At 36.8% G+C, this 21,934-nt stretch overlaps 1 protein-coding gene across 12 annotated transcripts in view; it reads left to right on the top strand.

Annotated features, from left to right (window-relative positions):
• The window catches only part of ERC1 (ELKS/RAB6-interacting/CAST family member 1), a 305,485-nt gene that overhangs the window by 120,097 nt on the left and 163,454 nt on the right, over positions 1–21,934 (top strand). For 6 of the 12 annotated variants that reach the window (XM_049822644.1, XM_049822648.1, XM_049822643.1 and 3 more), the window contains 2 exons: positions 2,993–3,028; positions 11,060–11,253. In XM_049822644.1, the coding sequence (XP_049678601.1) occupies positions 2,993–3,028; positions 11,060–11,253 (230 nt within the window). The remainder of the gene's footprint in view (positions 1–2,992; positions 3,029–11,059; positions 11,254–21,934) is intronic. The other 6 variants (XM_049822647.1, XM_049822646.1, XM_049822645.1 and 3 more) reach the window with 1 other exon arrangement.

Raw genomic sequence — 21,934 nt, 5'->3', positions numbered from 1 at the left:
GAAGCTACCTAAATCATTCAGTCAGTATGGTTTCAGTTCTACAAGCAAAGAAAATCAATAGCCTATCATTACCTATGAGCACTATAAAGCCCTTCCATAATATGCTGGATATCTGCTCCTCTGCTTCAGGCGTTATTGCTTACTAAGGGCATTTGGACAATTGTTTCCTGTGCAGAGACCCTAAAGGAGTCTCTCAAGTTCTACAGAGACAAAATCATCAATACCTTGTTCCTTTTTTAAATACTGTGTCATGTTGGGCTACTGCATTTTTATTCAAGGGAAAATTCAAATTCAATGGAAAGATTTTTTTGGTGATAAGAAGTAAGTCCACAATGGCTTTTTATAAAGGAATTGGAACTCTAGGACCCAGGTATGCTTTCATGTAATTAACCATGCATTTGCTTTCCTCAAGCTGTATGAAAGAGCCCACTTCTACCACTGATTCTCCTTGCTTTCTAGAACCAAGTTATGGTTACTCATAGTTACTCAAGAAAATATAGTTAGCAACTGCTTGAATATGTTTTATATTTAAGAGTAAGTTTAGATATTTCTTTAATAACCTTTTTTCCAGCTGTTTTTAATTTTGCCAATGTTTTTTTGTCACTTGCAGAAAAGTAGAAAAATGTATTTTTAAAAGGCTTTCTCTCTTTAAATGCGCTGCAGATATTTATTCAGGCAGTTTGACATTCTCAAGGTGGATTAGTTCCTTGTCATCCTTAAAACAATTATGATAGATAATCCAGCTCCAATTTAAAGCTTCTAAAAACTGTTTTACACATCTGCGTTGTTAACCATTGCAAATAGCTGTCACAATTAACCTTAAAACTAATGGCTACATAAGAACATTCAGTTTAGAACCAAATTAGAGGCTTATTATGTTGAGTTTTATTACATTATGTCAGTGCTGTTTTGCATAAGAGACACGCAGGAAGGACTCTCTTGGGTAGCTCTTAACAGCAAATGGCAAAAAGCTTTTTCTTTTAGGTTGTTTCCCTTACAGTTTGAACAGAGATGTGTCTAACATCAATCTTGTTTCCCTTGCCTCTTATTTCCACTGAACAGTTTGAGTACTTTCCGTTAAATCTATTAGCCCTAGAAGTTAAGAAGCTGACAGAAGAGACTGAATTGGAGTACTGTTAAGCCATTAGATAAAAAAGATTTGGGCAGTCCTTGGAAAAAACTCTTGCTAATCTCTAAACAGTGGGCCTTTGAGAAATCATGAACAGTGCAAACTTCCACTTTTTCTGTAAAAGGTATTTAACTTTACACTAAACTGAAATATTATTAACCAAGTGGAGTGCAGGGGTGCTGAAAAGTTGCTGGTATTATTTTTCTTTCCATGTAAGCAGTCTCCAGTGTCTGACTCAAGGTGTCCACTTCTCATTGTTACTATTCCTCTTCTTACTAATGACTGTTTTACATTGATCCCTGTCTTAGCAAATAAAACTGCAGTGTTTTTCAGATTCGGGATTGGGGATTTTTTAATAATGATACTATGGTTATGCAAATCTCTGAGCTTAATGTTCTAATCATTCTACTGTCATTGCTTCTGTGCTCAGTTGTCAGCCGGCTGCCAGCAAGAGATACTATGGGAGATTCTGAATGCTGAAAGCAACCCATAAATCCCTGTTCAGTTTACATGGCCTGGTGTCCTGCCTTAAACAGTCTCCTTTTTGCTGAGATGGAATCATTAGAGGGAAATCACACACAGGGGGTTCTCTCCCTGTTTTGCTTTGAAGTGGTTTTATGCTGTGTGGCTTTTATTTGTTTATTTGTTTGGGGTTTTCCCTTAGGAAACACTTTTTTCAAACTTCTGTTTTAATGTAATAGTTTTATAGTGAAAAAGTTTTCTTCTAGTTGTTTTTCTTCAGGATACTCTTTTCCTAGCTTTTTCTGTCTTGTGTTTCCCAGCCAATATGCTTTGTTTCATTTGGTTTTTCTAATCTGGGAGAGACCAACTAGTATTAGAATTTGTTCCAGCAAAGATGAGTGGATTTTTGTCTGTCTGCATTTCCAGTGCATAGTTTTTCTCCCTATAGATATTTTCCTTATTTGAAAGCGATCGAGGTTAGAGAAAAGAAAGAGTCCAAAACCATATGTTAACAAACTGCCCCTTGGTGCAGTTCTAGGAACTTTTCATCAGTGAATGTGAGCAGTGATTCCCTGCCAGGAAAATACCTCGAGATTCAACAGGCTCACTCAGAGGATGTTTTTTTTTTCTGCTGTGGTGTTCTTCCTTCAAGTTCAGGAGGATAGTATCTTTCAAAAGACAGGAAAAAATGACTGAATGAAGTGTTGACCCAAATTCTATGTTTCCCAAGATTTAGTTCGGCTAGTCTAATACAGGGTCTGATGCTTTTTATTTTTGTGAACATAGATTTCCTGCTGCAACTGAAAATATTGCTGATAATATTGGTAGATGAGAGAGAAATAGTCTTTTTTGTTCTCTGCTGATGATTTGGTTTTGCAAAGAAGGGCTGATAAACAATGTATTCAGCATAGAAACTCAGAAAGAAAGAGGCTACCAGGAAAATCAGGATGTCTTGTAAAAATAAAAGTAAAAACCCAGCCATTGCGTTCATTGTTCAGATAGTGTCAGTTACTGAATTAGTTTTCAAAACCATTTAGCTGTCTTGCAATTGATATAAGTGAAGCACTAGAAATGAAAGTCCCGCTCAACCTGTAAAACTGTCATCTGTAAACCCAAACACAGGACTACATTAAGTATTTGAGGACTGGACAAAACTATTAAACTGAGAAATCAAGATCAAGTTTGGAACTTGCACCGAGGGTAACTCTCCATGTTTCTCATGTTTCAAATGCTGGTAGTAATGCATGCTAAAACCACAAATTAAGATTCTGTTGTCTTAGTAAATTAATGTCACAGCTATTATTTTAAATTCTTTTCTTGTTGCATCTTTTCTTTTTCTCTCTCACACTGTTCCTATCCCCGATTTTTTCCCATCTTTTCCTATCTTCTTTCTCCCTTTAGCACCCTGAAGTTTTATTGAGTCAGCCATCCAAGCCAGTAAGTGTCCTGGCAAACTGAGAGGCTATTGCCAACCCCATTTAATTTTCTGTGTTGCATGTGTATTCACCTGTGCTTTTATAGCTGGGCCAACACACAGGATGTTGGTGAATTGCTTTAGTAGTGCTTATGGATAATAAGGATACAAACAAAATGCTATAGTATGTCTAACCAGTCATGCTCAAAAAAGCCTTCTAAGATGCTTTTACTTTTTGGCTGCGTTGGTCTAACTTTGTTTTTGTTTGGACAGCTTAATATTGTGCCAATGTTTTTGTTTCCCTTTGTTGCTTGCTTGAAGTGTCCTGTGGTTTTTCTTTCATCTCCATTGTCCGTGCATTTTCAGAGCTAGAATGTAGAATTTCTATGCAAATCAAGCTTCCTGAGTGAAGGTATTCTGTAACACCATGTACAGCAGCACATTAGAAATAATAAAGTTATGGCAAGTAAAAGATTGCTTAAAAACTTGTGTAACCATTAAGCTCACTGGTACTGTCAGTTTAATTTTGGATCCTATTACCAGTCTTCTGTTTGATGTCAAAGAGCACTCCTTTCAAGGAGCGTTTGTATAATAATATCTTGACACCATAAATTATGTAATCCAAGGTGGTTTTCATCAGAGATTTCTCTTGTGACTGCGTGCATTAAAAAATCGTGTTACAAAACTTTCAGGAGGCTGATCCCTATGTTACTCTTGTCGATGTTCAGGGTAAATGTAGTTGTCTAGCCTGACAATCATTGTCTGATGGTCAGAGAATTGCTGGTGCTTTTAATAGTTAAGTTTTTGTCCCATCACATATTAGGAATTATTTTAATAGAGCAGATAATACAGTGCATTTATGGGACTAGATTTGGGAAAAGAGTTGTGGGGTGCAATAGGGAAAAGCGTTCTGTTAGGACTATCAGAAATAACAACAAATAGTCAACTAGGGCATAAAAACTCCTACACTGCATTTTGAGTTATTTATTATATGTAAAAACAGTCATTAATAAATATTCTAAGGTATTTGGTGCATAAAGATTAGGAAAAAATAACATAATTTTCTTAATGAATATAAGATTAGTGGATACGGCATTTGAAGGATTTAATTATTTAGTATTTCATGGCAGAGAATATTTTTTCCCCCAAAGGTTTTGTGAGACTCAAGACTTTTCTGGTACATTGATACCTTCCCCCACTTTAAAATAATTTGCCAGCCTCCTAACCTGTAGATTGGACTGGTACAGTCCATAACTAAACTTGTTTAATGCATCCTATTAAATAGATTCTTTTATCAATTGTTTATGGTTTTGCAAAGCCTTTTAAATCTCTTAGCTGAAGTTTCTTACATTGTTTGATTCAGTCTGAGATTTTGTCTGGTTTTGTGTCTTTTTGAAAGAAACTCTCGGCCACTGCTTTCAGGGAAAAATATGGAAATATGTTGGTTTTAATCTTTTTTTAACACTAGTAATTTTTTATTAAAAGATTTGGTCCTTGTACCGGATATTTTTGATGCCCCTGTTTAAATCCATCTAAATTGGTTAAAGATTAAATGCATTGTACATACTTAGTAGAAAGATAGATTTAGCAATGAAACTTCCCAAAGGTTCCACCTGAAGGGGTTATACCCCAACCTGAAGAGGGAGGAAGACCTTCCCATTGTCTCTCTGTATTGCCACAGCCTCTTCTAGGTCTGGTCATTCGAGCAGGCAGCAGCAATACTAAGTAGACTATTCACCAGATACCATGCTGGTTCCAAGCAGCTGCTTAATACAAATACAGCAGAAGCAAGAATCGGCATCTTGGTGTGCAGAATGGGTCAGGACAAATAAACTGTTGGGTATGGAAGCCAGTGCTGAAAATTAACCACTGGGAGGAGAAAAACAGGTTGGATTTTGCTGGGGGTATGAGTGGCTCGGATTACCAGGAAGATTGTACTGAACCTGGGACTCGGGGAAGACATGGTATGAGGAGTGGGTTGCATATGAGCAGAAGACATGGGACTACAGGTGCTGTTGGATAGAACTAACTGTGGAAAAAAAATATCCCCAAAACCTGAAAAAAAAGTGGCAGGAAAAGGATGAGGAGAACTTGTAGATTAGTGGAATCTGCCTGAATAAAAGGAGTGGCATTTGAATCTGTCTAAATAATGTTGATAGAAGGTTGGAGAGACGAGATATAGTTTCATGACAATGTCAGCATCATCTCATGCAGTGGAAGGTTGGAGGGGGTTTTCTCCCTGATTTTCTTATACCTAAAAAATTAAACTTACCTACTCTACCCCTCCCAGAAACCTTGTTAAGGTAACATTCATTTTGAAAAATTAAATATCCAAAAGCTAGGAAATGGCCAATGCAACATTGTGTGGCCTTGTTTTTCGTTGTGAGCTAGTTGTTGTAACATTTTACAACTAGATTACTGTCTGTAGACTTTTGCAGTCTTCAATATTGCTTGACAAATGCTCCAAGAATGAGCCAGAGATATATAAGGAAGATGATAATCATCTAGAGAAATCAGATGATAAAATATTTTTTTTTGAATAGTAGGAAAGCATTGAGTGAATAAGGCAGGATATTTTTGCATCTCCATTTTTCACCTGCACAACAGGTATAATAATGCATCCTCATTTCCCATTGGTGGTGTTATGAAGTGGTTAGTTACCATTTGCCAAGAAATAGCCTACAGTTATGATTAGCATGATAGAAAGAAAATTGGGAAAATTCTCTTTTTTCAGTGTCATTTTGTAATTTAGAGTAAATGAGGCATAAAGCCATACACTGAATATCAACAAACAAGTACTGAGTATCTGATCATTACTTTAGTAAATCCTTTCTGTGCATTGAATGAAGCTCCGTTTCTGTAAAATAGTAGATTCTGGTCAGTTGAATAAAGCCTGGTTCAGAGGAGGTGTGGGTGGGGGCGTTGAAGGATGCTCGCAAAGGCAGATGTCACCTCGGCATTTCCCCCATCTTTGTACACTTTTTGTGTTGGTGTACATCCAAAGAGAGCAAATAGTTAATGTTTAATAACAACTATAGGAACTCACATCTTTCTGAAGAGACCACTTTTTTTCAGTAATGGCTTCTCTCAAGGCATCTTACTCTTATTTAGGCTTTCAGCTGCCTTTATGAAATTATTCCAACCCAAATATTTGCTTATTCAGTGACAAAAAATTACTGTCATGTTAACAGAGACTAACCATTTAAAAGATTTTGTCAATAATAAGATAACAAACAACTCTTTGTGACAGACTCAATTTTTCTGGTACATAGTATATCAGAGAATTCACTGAGCCTTTTACTTCCAGTACAGCCTTTTTGAAAAGTTCTGTTACCGTACATGGTGTTTAGAGCATTGGAACTAAAAGAGGAACAAGTCTGGTTGTTTTTCAAATTTATAAGGACAAATATAAGACACAATATAAGGCAGCACGCATGTTTTATCATTTGAATCCCTGCTTTCACGATAGGTAAAATAAGGAAAAAGGTTATATGTGTTTGTCTTTTGCAGTAAATAGTCATATATTTTTGTGTTTGTGTGTGCATTTACTGTTTTTAAGAGATGTGAGGCATACTTGGAGGTAGGAGGGTGGATTAAAATGGGGTTTCATATTCTTGGGAACTTCTACTTTGTGGCCAAAAGTTCTTGGCAACATTTGTATGTGAAATGTTAAACTGAATTTACGGTCTCAATTCATAGGTAAAAGTAGAAAGTGTTTGCTGTGAATTATTTGCTGTTTGATTTAGTTAATCTTTTAGGAATATTGATTTGGAATCTTAGTCATAATGTTTGGAATTTTTATTTACATTTTAGAACTTTTGAATAAGATCTGTGCTATTGTTTTCTTCCCTGCCTCTGGCATGCTTTAAGCTGCATAAGATTACCTTTTCTCTTAGTAAAGAGTTTTTTGGCATGAGAAATATCAGCTTAGAAAATTCTTTTTAATGCATTTTGTCTTCCTCTCCTCTCCATCTGTAACTAGTGGTTATTTCTGTGAAACATTGGTCATCTTTATTTTAGTTGTAGACGTTGCCTTTGTCATCTGATTTTCTGTGAAAGCAATAGAAGTTATAGTACATTTATTTGAGGAACAATCACTCTTTCTTTTATTCTCTAGGTACCTGAAGCACTCACCCCATCACTTACCACATTCCAGATGGGAAATGATGGCTAAGAGCAGAAAAGCAGAAAGCTGTTAAACCACCTCTTAGTTTATAGTCCCTCTTAAGAACTTTGAGAGCATATCCAGAGTAGGAAGCTTAAACTGAGTAGTAAGCTTAAACTGCTCTTGGTCCTGAACCAGTTAGAATTTGAAATTGAATGCACACTAGCAAAGGTTAATACTGATCAGATGAGCTGTGCTAAAAAACACGGCTTGAGAAGATGCTGCTTTCTAGCTAAAATGTGACTGTGTTTCTTATGCAGATCAATGCAGAACTAAACATGCAAGTTTGTGCTCTTGAAAGTAGCTTAAATGGACTTATTTGAGTCCACACTGGAACAGACATGGAGAGCTAATGACAGGGTCAGTAGTAACACTTCAGAGGTTTAAAATAGTCTGTAATCAGTTAAACTCAATGGTCTATGTAGACATACCTTATTTCTCATTTGTCAGAGGAGAAATGCAATGTTCCCTTCACCCTAAGCAAGCTGCTTTTTTAATTTACTTAATTTTTATCATACTTTTATACATTTTTACATTTGTTTGTAACTATATTAAGAGGTTGCAGGTTTAGGAATACTGTCTCAGGCAGAGCTAAGAGTTGAGCCTATCAAAATGTGCTTCTTATAGTCTTTTAATACAGCAGAAACTGTCTTAGTGCATTTGTCACCTTATGTTTCGATTCTGTTTCGAAAATGAAATTACTGCCTTATTTTGGAAATTTTGTACACCTTTGGTGAGTGGGGGAAGTTGTATGTGGGTTTTTTACTGTGAATATAGGAATTCATTATTTGTGTTTAACTTTCTTTTCCATTAAAAAAAAAAAACCAACAAAAAAAAATTAAAAAACAACAAACCACTGCTGAATTATTTTGCACAATGTTGCATTGGGAAGGTAGCCAATTTCATCTGTTCCAGATCTTGATGTGAGTTTGTGGGAAACCTCTAAATGCATTGGTTTTCTCTCCTATACAATAAATGAATCCGGTAGGATTTTAGATATGGTCATGCAGCACGTATTTTGTACACAACCCACTAAATGGACCAAAGTCACTCAGTTAGTAATTCACAGCTCAGGAAGTGGTCTCCAGTTTACACCATATCACATAACGTTCTCTTTGTGTTAGGTGAAAGTATCCATGCTTATGTGCGTTATATACAAATAACATGTGTTACGTGTCTTAACTAATAATTTATGTCGTGTAAATAGCCCTTTCATTCTATAAGAACCAGACACACTGACTTGTTGGCTAATTTTCTAAAAAAGAAAATTGATTTTCTCTTCTCAGTAGTGTCTCTTGGGTTGTTGTGGAGATGCTTTTATTAGCACAGAGTAATATAAATCAGGATGGTTCTGACAGTAGAATTACATTAGGTCTTATAACTTACTTTGCATTAGAGAGTTTAATAATCCAGGCTAGCAGCCTAACTTTGGTTTAGGTTTTTTTAAAGAAATTTCTTGATTATCTGATTATGTATTTTGGATGACTTTAAAGAGCCTGGAGGAGTATTTATTAAAACAAACGGGTTTAGATGTTGGAAACATATCTAAATCCAATGCAGAAGAATTCAGGTTCTGTGTCTGGTGAAAACCAGACTTAACTCTATACATAGTGTCTCTTAGGAGAATATAGATGCCCCCCCCATGGATTTATAGATGTCCCCTGAAAACAGTATTCCCAGGTCCTGCAAAACAGTATGTGGGAAGGAAGGATGGCATTTTGTTTGAAGTTTAGGTATAGTTGAAAAGGAAATGAAATCAAGTATTTCAGATTTCCTGCAGGCTGGAAATCCCAATAAGGCACTTCAGGAACACCCACCACCACTCTCCTTCCAAAGCAAAGTGTGTTCCCTGATGCTTGTAGCTGTTCATGGCACCGATGTGCTTGTCAGTCTCATCACTGCAATGTCCTCCTGGAGTCTGCATCATCTTGGCAACATATTAATTAGACTTCTACTTGCTGTAGAGAGCCCTTTCCAAGGGTATGCAATTCGAAGTGCTTACGAGGCAGTAAGGAATCTGGAAGCATTGGCAGCCCTAACTCCAAAAGGCTTCTCAAAAGCTTCCAGGCTCACCAGAGATGCACTCAGAGCTGAGTCTCAGAAGCTCAGGAGCAAGATTTTCAGACTTACAGCTCAGTGACAGAGGAGTGGTGGGGTCTGACTTGAAAGTCACTTGGAAGTAGGGAGCATTTTAAGTCTTCCTAAATGCATTGCCTCAGGAAAGGGTTCTGTTCTTCCAGGGTCTATGGTTGTCAGGCACTCCTGCTGAGATCTGCCTGGGAGACCTGGGGATTGCCAGGCATTTTTTTCTAGGATAAAATACTGTGCAGGTTATCCAGCTTTCTGGAATCTCTGCTTTAAAAAAAAAACAAACAAAAAACCAGTTTAGCATCAACCCTCAGGCAGGACCTGCAGGGCCAAGGCCCTGGAACATGATGTCTTCCAGTATTTGGGAAACCAAGATCTGTCCCAAGGTCATACTCCCAGTAAAGACAGGCATCAAGATGTTCTTCAGTCCTAGAATTTTCTGCTTTGAGATGCTCCTGGGTTTCACTAGAATGTGGCCTTGGCTTTAACAGAGCTAATTAAAACCAAGAGACTTCAAGGCAAAAATGTTGGGGTCAATGAGTGGATATTTTCCTCCAGTCTTATTTTACTGAATAACTAAACAGATTCAGCCAAGTGTATTTTTGCTGTTTGGTTCTTTGGAAGCAGCAGCTTCTAACCCTGAGTTTCATGCTGCTGCAGTTCTGTCCAATTGCCTTTAAAATCAACAGAGTCCTGTACTATTGGATTTAGACTTACTGAGCTTTGGAGCAGAGTATTAGCAGCTCGTAAAACAACTTTCTGCAGCTTGTACATGGGGGGGGAAAGTCTGTAGTCTTATCTTCTGTTTTAGGTTTGTTTCAGAGAAGAGAAAGGCCCTGAGTTTGCAGGCAGTCTTGGTCAGCAGAATAACTCCACCAAACCTGCTATTCACTGACGCAAATTTGAGCAATTCTGAAATAGCTTTAATTGATATCAAATAGCAGTTCAAGATCCAAGAGCAGAGGGGCAGGGGGAGAATGAAAAGATAATACTTAGTCTGCTGGTTTAAATTCCAGCATAAATACTGCCTCTTCTTTGTCTGTAATATGCTTGGGAACTGTTGTATTAATTTTATGAAAAAAAATAGTGATTTCTATAACAAACCAAGCCATTTAAAAAAAAAACCAAAAAAACCCAAACCAACACCTTCTTCATTAGAGTCATTTATCCTCAGTCCTCTGATGTTTTTGTCCCCATAGCCTGAAAAATCGTATTTCCTGGATAACTAAGCAAAAATAATTTCAGTAGGTAGCCATACTCATGTTAGTCCTAGTCTGCACAGCTCAGATAACTAGCAAGGATTTCAGTACATCAGCACCATCTGTACAAATCTGACACTTTGCGTACTGATGTAGTTGTTGAAGGCTGTTAACCTGTGATTTGTTTTTCTAGATTATCTAGGTTAAAAATACCTTGGATAACTAATTCTCACTGTTTCAGAAGCATATTTTTAGGAATTTTTATACCCACTCACACTTACTTTTCTTTTTCTTTCCTTTCAAAGAAGTTTAACTTTTTTCATATTTTAACTTCTTTCTTCTGTTGATTGTTTCAGATCAAAAAAATCACCTAAATTTTTTTAGACTGAATTAAAAATATTAAATTTATTTCTAAATTTTTCTTTTCCTAGAAAGTATTTTCCCATATTAAAAGTAGCATATGCACTGTATATTTATTTCTGTGTAGTAATTAATATTGCCGTTTTGAAATAGATATCTAGATAGTGTTTTGCTGTTGTCATAGTATCTGTAAAATACATACATGTGAATGAAATGTTTTTTCTTGAACCTTTTTCTTACAGGCTCATGAGGCAACACTGGAGGCTAGGGCCAGCCCAGAGCTGAGTGATCGTATGCAGCAGCTGGAAAGGGAGGTAACACGGTATCGGGAAGAATCTAGCAAGGCTCAAGCTGAAGTGGATCGTCTTCTGGAAATCTTGAAAGAGATGGAAAATGAGAAGAATGATAAGGATAAAAAGATAGCAGAACTGGAGAGGTGAGAATGGTATAAAGTTACTAGAGGAGCAAAAGAGCTGGTTAAAGTTAGAGATAACAGTCCATTTTTCTTGTCTTAACCTTAGAGTGCCTGTTTTGGGAAAGTCTGTTTATTCTGCCTTAATTCCTTTATTTTGGTAGATTGTAAGCAAAAAGGTGTCTTACTGTGTGCTTTCATTACCTGGCTGCTCAAAAACAGGGCTGATACAGATAGAACTAGAAGGTTAGCTAGAGCTGTAGGGGAATGGAGATGGCAGGAAAAGTTGCTGATGCTGTGGTGTGTTTGGAGAACAATTTGTTCTTTTGATTTAATAAATTTCTCAGGCATGGTTCTCCAAAAAACAAATAAGAAAAATTACTTTTAAGAGCTTGTGATACTAGTTACTCAGGTTCTTCTGACAAGTGGCATTGAAAGTCTTGTACTGGTAGGGACACAGGTAAACTTTGGCTTATGTGAAGCCAAATGAACAGATTTGCTTTTGTCTAAATGAAATGTGATTCAGCACTTTTCAGCATTTTTGATCTTTCTGTTGGAGCCAGGGTGCTCAAATATTTTTTTCTAGACTTCAATGTCCCAAACAAAAATCATAATTTATTATGATTCCATGACATTTGTATCACAAGTATAAATAGTAGATCTTGGGAAAGACCTGAAACAGATTCTGTTTTCTGTCATTTTCTTACCTTACAGTGGGCCAAGAGAGAAGTTCCTAAGCAGTAATACCTGTTTGGGGTTTTTGTTTACTTCACCATTTGCAGTGAAGAATCCCTAACTTGGAACAGCAAAATGGAAATATTATTATTCCCATTTTCCTTGTGCCAGAATAGTCTTTCTAATTCTATCTTATCACTATTTAACTGCTCTGCATTTAGTGTCAGGAAGATTAGGGCAATTAAGTAGAGGACATTTCAGGTTCTGCATGATGGCAATGGTTATTGTTCATTGACTTGATGATAGGCAAATTATGAACCCCTCTGAATGATTTGAAAAATCTTTTCTAAGAAGTCCATTCTTGTTTGCTTGAAAGTGACAGAGCTCTGAAACAGTTCAACTTGTCATCTGGGCTTCTTCTTTCTTTGTGACTGTAGGCAGCATCATGTTAGTTTTCTTTAGGTTGTTTTATTTAACCAAAATTCTCTACACCTGTGATGTGAGCTTGAACACCCAAAAGTGAGGATATGTCCTTTTTACCCATCTTCCCTTTTTTTTGAAGTGATATAACTTTCAGCCCATTGATACATGATGTATTCAGCAGAACATTCAGACAATAGGTTGATAGAATAGATACATTAAGTATAGACATGAAAAAGCTAAATAGCAGTTACAAGTCATGTTTGTGTGATTTTTTTTCAGTCCCTTAGAGGCACCCATCTCAGGTGTGAAGCTTACCACGTCACCATCTTAGGGCATGCAAGTTGACTAGGGATCAGGGTATAAGCATCAGATGTCTATTAGAAGTAAGGTACGGGAAAGAAATATGTTCATAGTGCCTTAATTTTTTCTGTGTACAGAAATAATTGCTGTTTAGGAAAAGCAAGTCAGAAATATTCATTCCTCAGCCTGATTCCTAGAGAAGATTGGAATGGAAGGAAGAGAATTTTCTTATGCATGCTTTTAATTCAAGTCTGATTTTTTTATTACCTTAGTGTTCAGAAACTCTAATCAAGATTCGGACTTGTGTTGTCAAACCCATAAACACATATAAATGGCCTACAGTCAAAAGAGTTTATAGTCTATAAAGCAAAAATAACAAAGAAGAGAAATGAAGATGCTCCTCCATCTCTTTTACAGATAAAAGCATTGGCACCCAGTCTTCAAAGAGTTAGAAAGGAACTTTGTCTTTGAAAAGACGCAGTTCCAGAGATCTGCAAACAATTATTGGTTTTCATGTTACTGTGGTAGATTCTTGTCATTTCAGTCACAGGCCAAACCCTTACTCTATCAATGAAAGCATAAAACCCCCAAATGACTGGACATCATTCTGTAATAATTTGGTGAATACTTTGACTACCCAGTATTATCCATTCCTTCTTACCACCTAATCTTTGCTCTTATAAAAAAACAGAGCGGTGGTCTTCTTTTTTTAACTTGCCATCTTTTCTACCAGTACTGAGATAACATGGAATCTGTTTTCTTTTATTTCTAGTAATTAGAATAAGTATTTCAGCTATGTCAAAGAAAAGACTACTTTTGTTATTATGTGATTGCCAGCAGCTCTGTAAATCAATGGGGCGGGGGGGAAATATCTAAGAATATTCATGTTCTCTAACCACTGTAAGTGGAAATGGAAAAGGTCGTCAAGATCTAGAGACCTAAGGTGCATACTGTTAGTGTGGTGAATTAGCAAAGTATCAACATCTGAAATTATTTTTCGTGGAACTGTAATATAATCAGAGCACTGGAGAAAAAGGTAGAAGGTTTCAGATACCGTGTAGTGAGGTTTTAACTAGTAATTTCTCTTTTTCTGAATAATTGTTGAAATTGCTATTTGGCCTTAGTTGTTTTCAGCTGCTCACCCAAACCCCTATTCTCTGGAAGCTTGCTTTCTCCTTGTGAGTTTTTACACAAAGCAGAGATTTTAACATGCCTATTAAATGTACAGGTTGGTCCTGGTTTTATCTACCATGCTTGTTTATGAAGTATTCTTTCATGGCTGAAGTGATATATCCAGGCACACTACATGGATATTTTAGAGCTAGAGTCTTGGTTTCCTGAAAAGAATAGATAATTTTGTCATGTAAAAGTCCTTCCTAAACTGTGGTCCATGCAGAGTGAGATAGAAATTATCTTGACTTCTAATGCTTCTACAGCTGTTCAAATTCTTCTGCACAAAGAAGAACCCTAGTGCTTGCAGAAGCATTTGTCAGCAAGCAAAAAAGTGAATATTTCTGTGCCTATCAGGAACTGTTATTATTCCATGTAGAGCAAGATGAGAAGAAATAAGTCCTATTCAGAAAATAACTGTACTAAGAAAAATGGGATTTTTCAAAAGAGAGAGTCTCTCCCTGGAGTTTTCCCTTACGCTAGTTATATGTGACAACTAGACCATACGTCGTCAGGAGAAGAGAAATAGTAACACGGTTTCATCCATAGAAGAGAAGAAATGAGTCACCTATTAGGGAGGTATGTATAGGGGAACAGAAAAGGAGAAAAGATAGGAGGAGAGGAAGATGCAATGGAAAGCAGAAAACTGTTTCAATGATGGCAAAGCTGCCTTCAGTTCAAATTAAAATAAAGAGGGAAATGCTTCCACTCTTCAGTAACTGGTACAATTACTGGGTGGGGGGTGTTGTTTTTCAGCTGTGAATGGGTGGAAAGATATCAAAAAATAATGTGTTAAATATGATGCATGCTATGCAAAAGTTTGAAAAGTACTCTGGAGTCAACATGAGATTGAAAGCACAACCTCATTAATTTATATTCTCTGTGGGCAGGATTTTGCTTTTTCTCATGGGAAGGCGGGCCATAAGTTCACATTTCTTCCATGGGTGAACAGCCCTATAAGTTTTGTTTCTGTCCCCAAACTGTGGTGGTGTAGAGGGTTTTGTAGCTGTCTGGTTATTCGCTTTCTTTATAACTAACTGTTTGCTTTTTGTATTGCCATTCCATAATCTCCTGTCTCTCTGTAACTTTTCATTTTGTGTTTTGTTTCCTCCCTTGCTTTTTCTTTCCATTTATATTGTCACGTCCTGGTTCCACGAGTTGTTTTGTTTTGTACGTGCGGGGGTTTTTTTGACTATGCCTTTTCTCAGAAAGCACGCCTCCCGCAAATTGCACCCTCCCTACCAGGTGTCGGTCCCTGCACCGCAACACGTAGGGGGGTTTGTGTGGGACTTCCTGGGAAAGTGAGTGCTCTATAAGGCTTCTGTTTCCTACGGGGTGGAATGTCACCGCTGGCTGCCCGGCTGCTGCTGCTGCTGCTGTTTGGGTCTGCTGCAATTACGCTTTTTTTCTTAGGTCAAACAGGAACTAGTTATATCAAGTACAAGCTCTAACAGTTTCTGCGTTCAACTCGTGTCACAGTGGTTATGACCACAGTCCAAAGGAGGTTTGCTGCTATTCTCCCTGATTTAAACTCGACAGAGCTGTTGCTTTTTATTCTAATTCTCTTGCTGGGTTTTATCTTTGGTTCTGATGTCCGCTATCAATTATGCCTGAACCAGCTAAAACTCAAGTGGTCTAAAATATGTCATTGATAGAGGTCAGTATTGACTTGTTCTTGAGTTTTATTGTGATTATTACCCTGTATAAGAAAAAGAAAAAAAGAAGAGAAAAGAAAGAAAAATAATGTTAATCATCTGGGATGTGGCCATCACAGCCTTCAGATGGGTAGTTTACACACAGAGGCATTTGTGTGTATATATATTCTGCAACTAAGAACTGACTTTGTACTTGAGAAGTGGCAGTAAATATATATGTATATGTTGCTTCAGAAGTAAGCACTGAGTGAATATATATAGAAGTCCTGGTTCCAGTTACAGACCTGAAATTTATTTTAATTTGGCATGCTCACTATATATCATAGGTAGTCCTTGTAAGGACGTAAGGCACTATCATTTTTTTTCTGATGGGAACTTGACTTTGATTTGGGAACAAAGGAGGATAGTACTCAGCTTTGGAATGCCAGCAGTCCCCTTAAGGATAGCTGGAAATGATGGCTATTTTAAGAGAGAGATTTTGGGGTGTTTTTCTAAAAAGGATTTAAGGATGCCCTGTTCAAGAAGAAACTTTGAAATATTTGATGTGGAGAAGCCAAAAGGTATACTCCTCATCTTATATATTTCTTCTCAACAGTAAATAAAAATAAAAGTTTTAAAAACATGGGGTGATCTCAAAGGAGTGCTGAAAAATGCAGACAGTAGAAGGAAGTATCATACTCTGTGTATCTTTAAGACAGTGATATGTTTGTGTAGTGGTCTGTGAAGGATAGGTGGAGAGAGAAATTAAATGCATATTCCATCAACTTTATGGTTTCCTAGAATAGTGTGAAGGAAACTGTACTATGCCCTAAACTTAAGTCAACAATTTGAAGTTGAAATACATATTTTCAAACCACTACTTGTATCTTACAATAACCGTCTTTGGTTTTCAAGTTGGTTGTTTCTGTGAATTTTTAAGTATTTTTTTTTAGAGAATTCCTTAACAAGAACCACATCAGAGCATATAAGTAATTTAAAGTAAAAGGGTCATTGTCAACTTAAGGAACAAAAGTTTTTTTGTAAAGTCATTATCATCACCATTAAAGTTAACCTTGAGAGATGGTATGACTGTAATTCTGTGTTATCATAACTCATTAAAGTCCTCCAAAAATAAATTGAACTCTGATTCAGGCATAGGAAGAACTGAAATAATTAAATATTACTTTAAAATACTTTAATCCATTTTGGTACCGTAAATAATAAAAGCAAATTGAATATATTTATCTCATGATATTATTACAAGGCAGAATTTGTTGTTGTTGTTGTGTTTCTCATCCACTTCTCTTAAAAATCCATAGCTTTAGTGAATATAAAGATTCTAAGTTTAATCACTCAAAACTTAGGACCTCCCAAAATGAAGATTGCCATGTAATTTTAATTCACCTCTTATGTGAGCCTATGTATCACAGTAAAGTGATACTCTCTTTAACCATATAAACAATTTTTTTCCACAAGAATGCTGCCTTTGGTGTGTGAAGGACATAGCTGAAATTGTCCCCAGAAAATCCTGGGTGAGGCTGACACCTGCCATGGAAAATTTCAGCACAATTTGTTAATATTTGGCAAGCAACTGAGAACAAGGTTTTGTAATGGAAAGAAGTGGTCAGGCCTGTAGTTAGTCCAGCTCCACCTCTGAGCACACAGATCTATTGAATATTAAGATTTTCAGAATTTCCAAGCTGGGAATGAAGAAGTCATTTCTTTCTTCTCAGTCTTGCTTTATCTTCATACAAAATGAACATTACACCTGAAGTCCCACATCACGTTTGACAGAGGAAAAAAATAATATATTTTCTATCAACATAACTGCTCTAAACAGACAAAAATGTAAGATGCAGGCACCTTTACTTCACAGGTATTTAACTTCAGACATTTGAAAGCATGCCAATTTTCAGAAGGCAAGTGTCTGCCCTCTGAAAGTCAACCTTTGTTGAAGTGTCTTAAGATCAACACTCAAACTCACTAATCACTTTTGAAACCTACTTCTAAGAAAAGAAAAGAGAGAGAAAGACACTGCCAGTAATTGCAGATCCATCTGTAGAAAGCACCAGATAAAAAAGCCATCATAGTGCTTTTATGGTGACTTCTCAATCCATCCTCACCTTTTTCATATAATGGAATATCCTTTTTCCATTTGTTCTTTATTTCACTGTCTTTTATTTCCCATTCTCTCCCTTTTCCTGTGTTTTGGGAGAAACTGAAACTTTGTGATATTGCAGAAACAGCTGTTCTGAAAAACAAGGTTAAAGAACCTCAGTTCCAGCCCTTGACATGGTGAGAGGTCAGGGCTGGTGCAGGCCTTGGCTGAAGGAGCTTGCTGTGTTATCCCATCGTTGAACCACCTAAGCCTGGGTATTTGCCCTAGTATTGTTCCCATGTTCAAGCAGGCAGGACTGACACTATCAAACAGAGCGATTCATCTCTACAGAACTGAGTACAGACCGTCTCCTTTTGTTAAATTCAGCAGTGGGCTGAAAGCTTGGTTTGTGTACTAATCCAAGACTAAGGATCTAATATTGGATCCTCCAAGAATGACCCTACACTAGAGAAATATTTATGAGTAATGAGAAGCACCGATTGTGAACTTTTTTGAAGGCTTCTTTTCCCGCCAAATTTCCTGTAGTGTTAGTCCTGTTTGTTTTTATCATTAAATCAAGGTGGTTATCGAGCATTCTCTCTCATGCCTAAGTCTATTCATCTGTAATTAATATAGGACTTGTCATCTGATGATTTGTACTCTGCCTGCATTGTAGCAGTGATGGGTTTTATTTAGTAAATATCTCCTAATCCAACTGCTAGATCAGTAGAGTGTAAGAGCTATGATATAGTTAAAATAATTATAAAACCAGAGGAGAAAGAACATCATGTAAATAATGAGCCTAGTCTGCGTATCAGGGTTGCATTGGTACTTGCCTTGACTACAACTCTTCAAAGCTGTTTTGTGGCTTTGTTTCAGTCAACATCTTTGAGCGATATGAGGGTATCCATACTCACAAACTAAACTCCTTACATTGTCTTGGAATACAGAAAGAACAAAAGGAAAATCCAATAATAGCTAGTAGGCCAGTGAAACTGCAACATTAGTGTTCCATGGCCATGGTCGTGTTTGTTCTTTCAGATCCGTGCATGCATGTGCACATGGATGCACACACAAATCTCTCTCTCTCCTCTCTCCATCTCCTCCCATGCCTCTAAATATCAACTAAAAAGAAAGGAAAAGACCAGCCATCATTCGTTTTAGCAAGAGAAGGTGTCAAAAGTGGTAAACATGAATAGCTTTTCTCCTTTGACTGACACAAGGAAGATCAAGTGCGTATTATTCTCTGTCAGACTGCTTTGAAGGAACAACAAAGTAGTAAATACACACAATCACTCACTGTCAAACAAGTGAAATTCAAAGGTTGACTAGAAATCATTACATAAAATTTTTCCTAAGTACATCTGAGACTAATGTAACAGATGCATTCCACTCCCTATAATACACAAGCATGTGGAAACAATTATAGCTGGAATAATCAACAGCTTTTTAAATATATATCTATTTCTTAATTAAAATACTAAAGTGTTCCCATGTCACCAACTTTTTTGATCTGCACCCAGCAATCAGATTTAAGTCGGCAATATTTTAAAATTAATGAGATGCCATTTTAAAAGAAAATGGATTTCTGCGAGACTACCATTTGGTGTTAACAATTGTATTGTCTCCCTGTGTGACTGTTGCATCGAAGTAGACAGTTAATGGGGCTGGGCAGAAACGCTGCTACTGGATCTTGTAAGGAATGCTGCAAGTGTGTGTTCTTGGTTGAAGGGAAATAGCACAAACTAAAAACTATTCTTTTGCTCTGTAATGAGCATGTCTCGGTATGTATCTGATCCTGCTTGCTTGGGGCTGCTTCCTGGGGCAGATGCTTGCTCGCTCCTCTGCTCAATTTCACTGATGTAGCCCTGTGTGCTGAGGCTTCACCTCCAGTCTGTAGCAGATCTCCATCGACTTCCTAATAGCTGGCGATTTCAGGTGTCTGCCTTGTTTTCAGTTCGAGTGATAGCACAGTTCCAGATTTTTTTCTAATTTTAATGTGCTTTTGGACATCTTCCTCATTTTTGTGTGGATAAATGTTATGATTATTCTAAAAATCCACATTTTTAAAAAATACTTTGAAACCCTGTAAAAAAAAGATCAAAAAAGGAGCTAGCAATTACACAAAATGTATTTTTCTTTGGAAGAAAGAATATATTCCATAACAAAATGAAGATGTAGCAGTAATTATTTTCCATTCAAATCCTGTGCAGCTGGCTAAATAATACTTCTGTAGCATACAGAAAATTGCAAGTGACCTCAGCATAGCATTTCAGGTACTGTTTTGCCTTCATCATGTGCCTGCAAAAGATGCTACCTTTAATAGCAGTTGAAAGAACAGTATGGTTTATTGAAATTCTACAGGGCTATTCTGAATTCTAGCCTGTACTTTTTTTCACTGTTAATTTGAAGAAACAATATCACATCATTAAAATAGAACCAGGAACTACAAAGGGTCCTGAAACACAAAATGAGAAATCTTAAACCTTCATAATCTAAATTCAATAACAGTCATTAAAAAGTCAAGCGTTTTTCCCCCCTACCTTATTTATTCCCATATCTAACCAACGTTTTTGTTCCCTTTTGTTAAATTGTTTGACCAGTCATAGCTCTGAAGCTCAGCTTAGAGAGCGTACTCTTGGATTTCAGTCAGAATTGTTAGTTACACACTTTTCTGTATGATTTAACTGAGACTTTTGGAACATTATAACTTCAAGATCCAAAACTGAGATGTGGTATTTGGCATTTTGCAAGTCTCATCTTTCCCAAAATCCCCAAATAACACAGCCTTTACAACAGCTGTCCTTGATGAACTTGATTTGAAGAATGTTAGTTTAAAAGCCAAGGAAAAGTATCTTTACACTAGTTTATCTGTTACAGACCAACAATACACTTCTCAGCTGTACCTCACCCTGAAACCCCTGCTTGTACAAATTCAGTATCCTACATTGTTGTTTGTAAAATTTATGCCAGAAATAAAGTCTTTATTTACATGGTTCCATATACCAAGAATAATAAAGCATATAGCATTTAGCCTATCCTATAGAAATATTTTTCTCCAGACCATATCCTGCCTTTTTAGAGTGAAATTTTGCCGTGAGAGAAGTACAACATGTGTTGTAGAAGCCAAATTGCCACTTTAGACAGAAGAACATTTACTACTTCTCTCTTCTATTGACTGAAAAAGAATGAAGTTTAAAATCAGATGAAAAAGATCTGTATTTTTGGCTCGTTGTTGACTTACCTTGCTGTTATCAGTGAAATTGACAGCAGATGCCTATGAAAAGGTATTGGAGATATTTGGAAAAAAAAAAAAAAAGCAATAATGAACCTATGGGACCTCATGTTATACAGGGAACTCCAGCATTTTGTCTTGGTCAGTGCTGCTGTTGAATGATGTTGGAGAGAACTGTCAAAAATATGCCTGTTTGGTCATTATTGTTTTTAGATTGCACCTTATATGGGAGAATTAAGACAGCAACACTGCAGGAAGAAGAGGCAGATGCTTTTTTTGTTTGTCTTTGGAAGGGTGGCATCAATGTCAAAATTAAGAAAGATGAACTTTTAGTTTTGACAGGTCTTCAGGTCTTGAAGACTTTACTCCATCATTGGGGGTTTTCTCCATTCTATTTATTCCCTTTTGACAAGCCTGGGTCATCTGCAGGAAAAGTGAAAAAAAACGTGTCTTGCTCCTGGAGGGAAAATAAGTCCCTAGAAGATGGCATAAAGGAACACACTAGGGTTCATCTCAGACAATCAAACTCCACATTTTCAAAATGTTAGTTAGAATTCTGGAAGAAGAATACTTGCTAGTGATGTGATGTAAATCCAGAGTTTGCTACAGTTGGCTTATTTCCCTTTTCCAAGAACTGTTACGTATTGGAGACTATTGTCTCTACAGAAAGTTGCCTCTAAGTGAAATGGTGTAATCTAATGCAAAGGTCTGTTTTTCTTTTTTTTCTTTTTTTTTTATTTATTAGATTTCTATAAAACATGCAGCTCTGTGTTTGTGAAGGATTGTGTGTCTGTGTGTCATTACCTGATTTAGATCTGCTTGTTTTGTCCTGTATTCTTGACCTGCCTTATCTCTGGACACTGTTTTCACAAACTCTAACTCTTTTTCTTTCGCATCTCCTTCCTGGATTTGCTGCTTCCTTCAGCCTCACCTCAAGGTCAGTATTCGCTTTTAATAAGGCTGTTTACAAGACTATTGTCTATTCAGCTAAAATTGAGATCTCACAGAAGATTGCACATCAAATGACATGATCTACAAAATAAAAGATCAGAGATTTGGTTAAGTCTGTGTAGGAGGATGGGTTGGATAAGGTGCACATTTAGAAGAAACTTGTACTTGAAGGAAAGAATTTATATCAAACTACTGTAAATCAATGTTGTAGTGCACTGG

The sequence above is a fragment of the Accipiter gentilis genome, chromosome 18 (assembly GCF_929443795.1).
Source record: "Accipiter gentilis chromosome 18, bAccGen1.1, whole genome shotgun sequence".
NCBI lineage: Eukaryota > Metazoa > Chordata > Aves > Accipitriformes > Accipitridae > Astur > Astur gentilis.
Note: the sequence above shows the minus strand (reverse complement) of the source record. Positions and strands in the feature narration are given on the sequence as shown.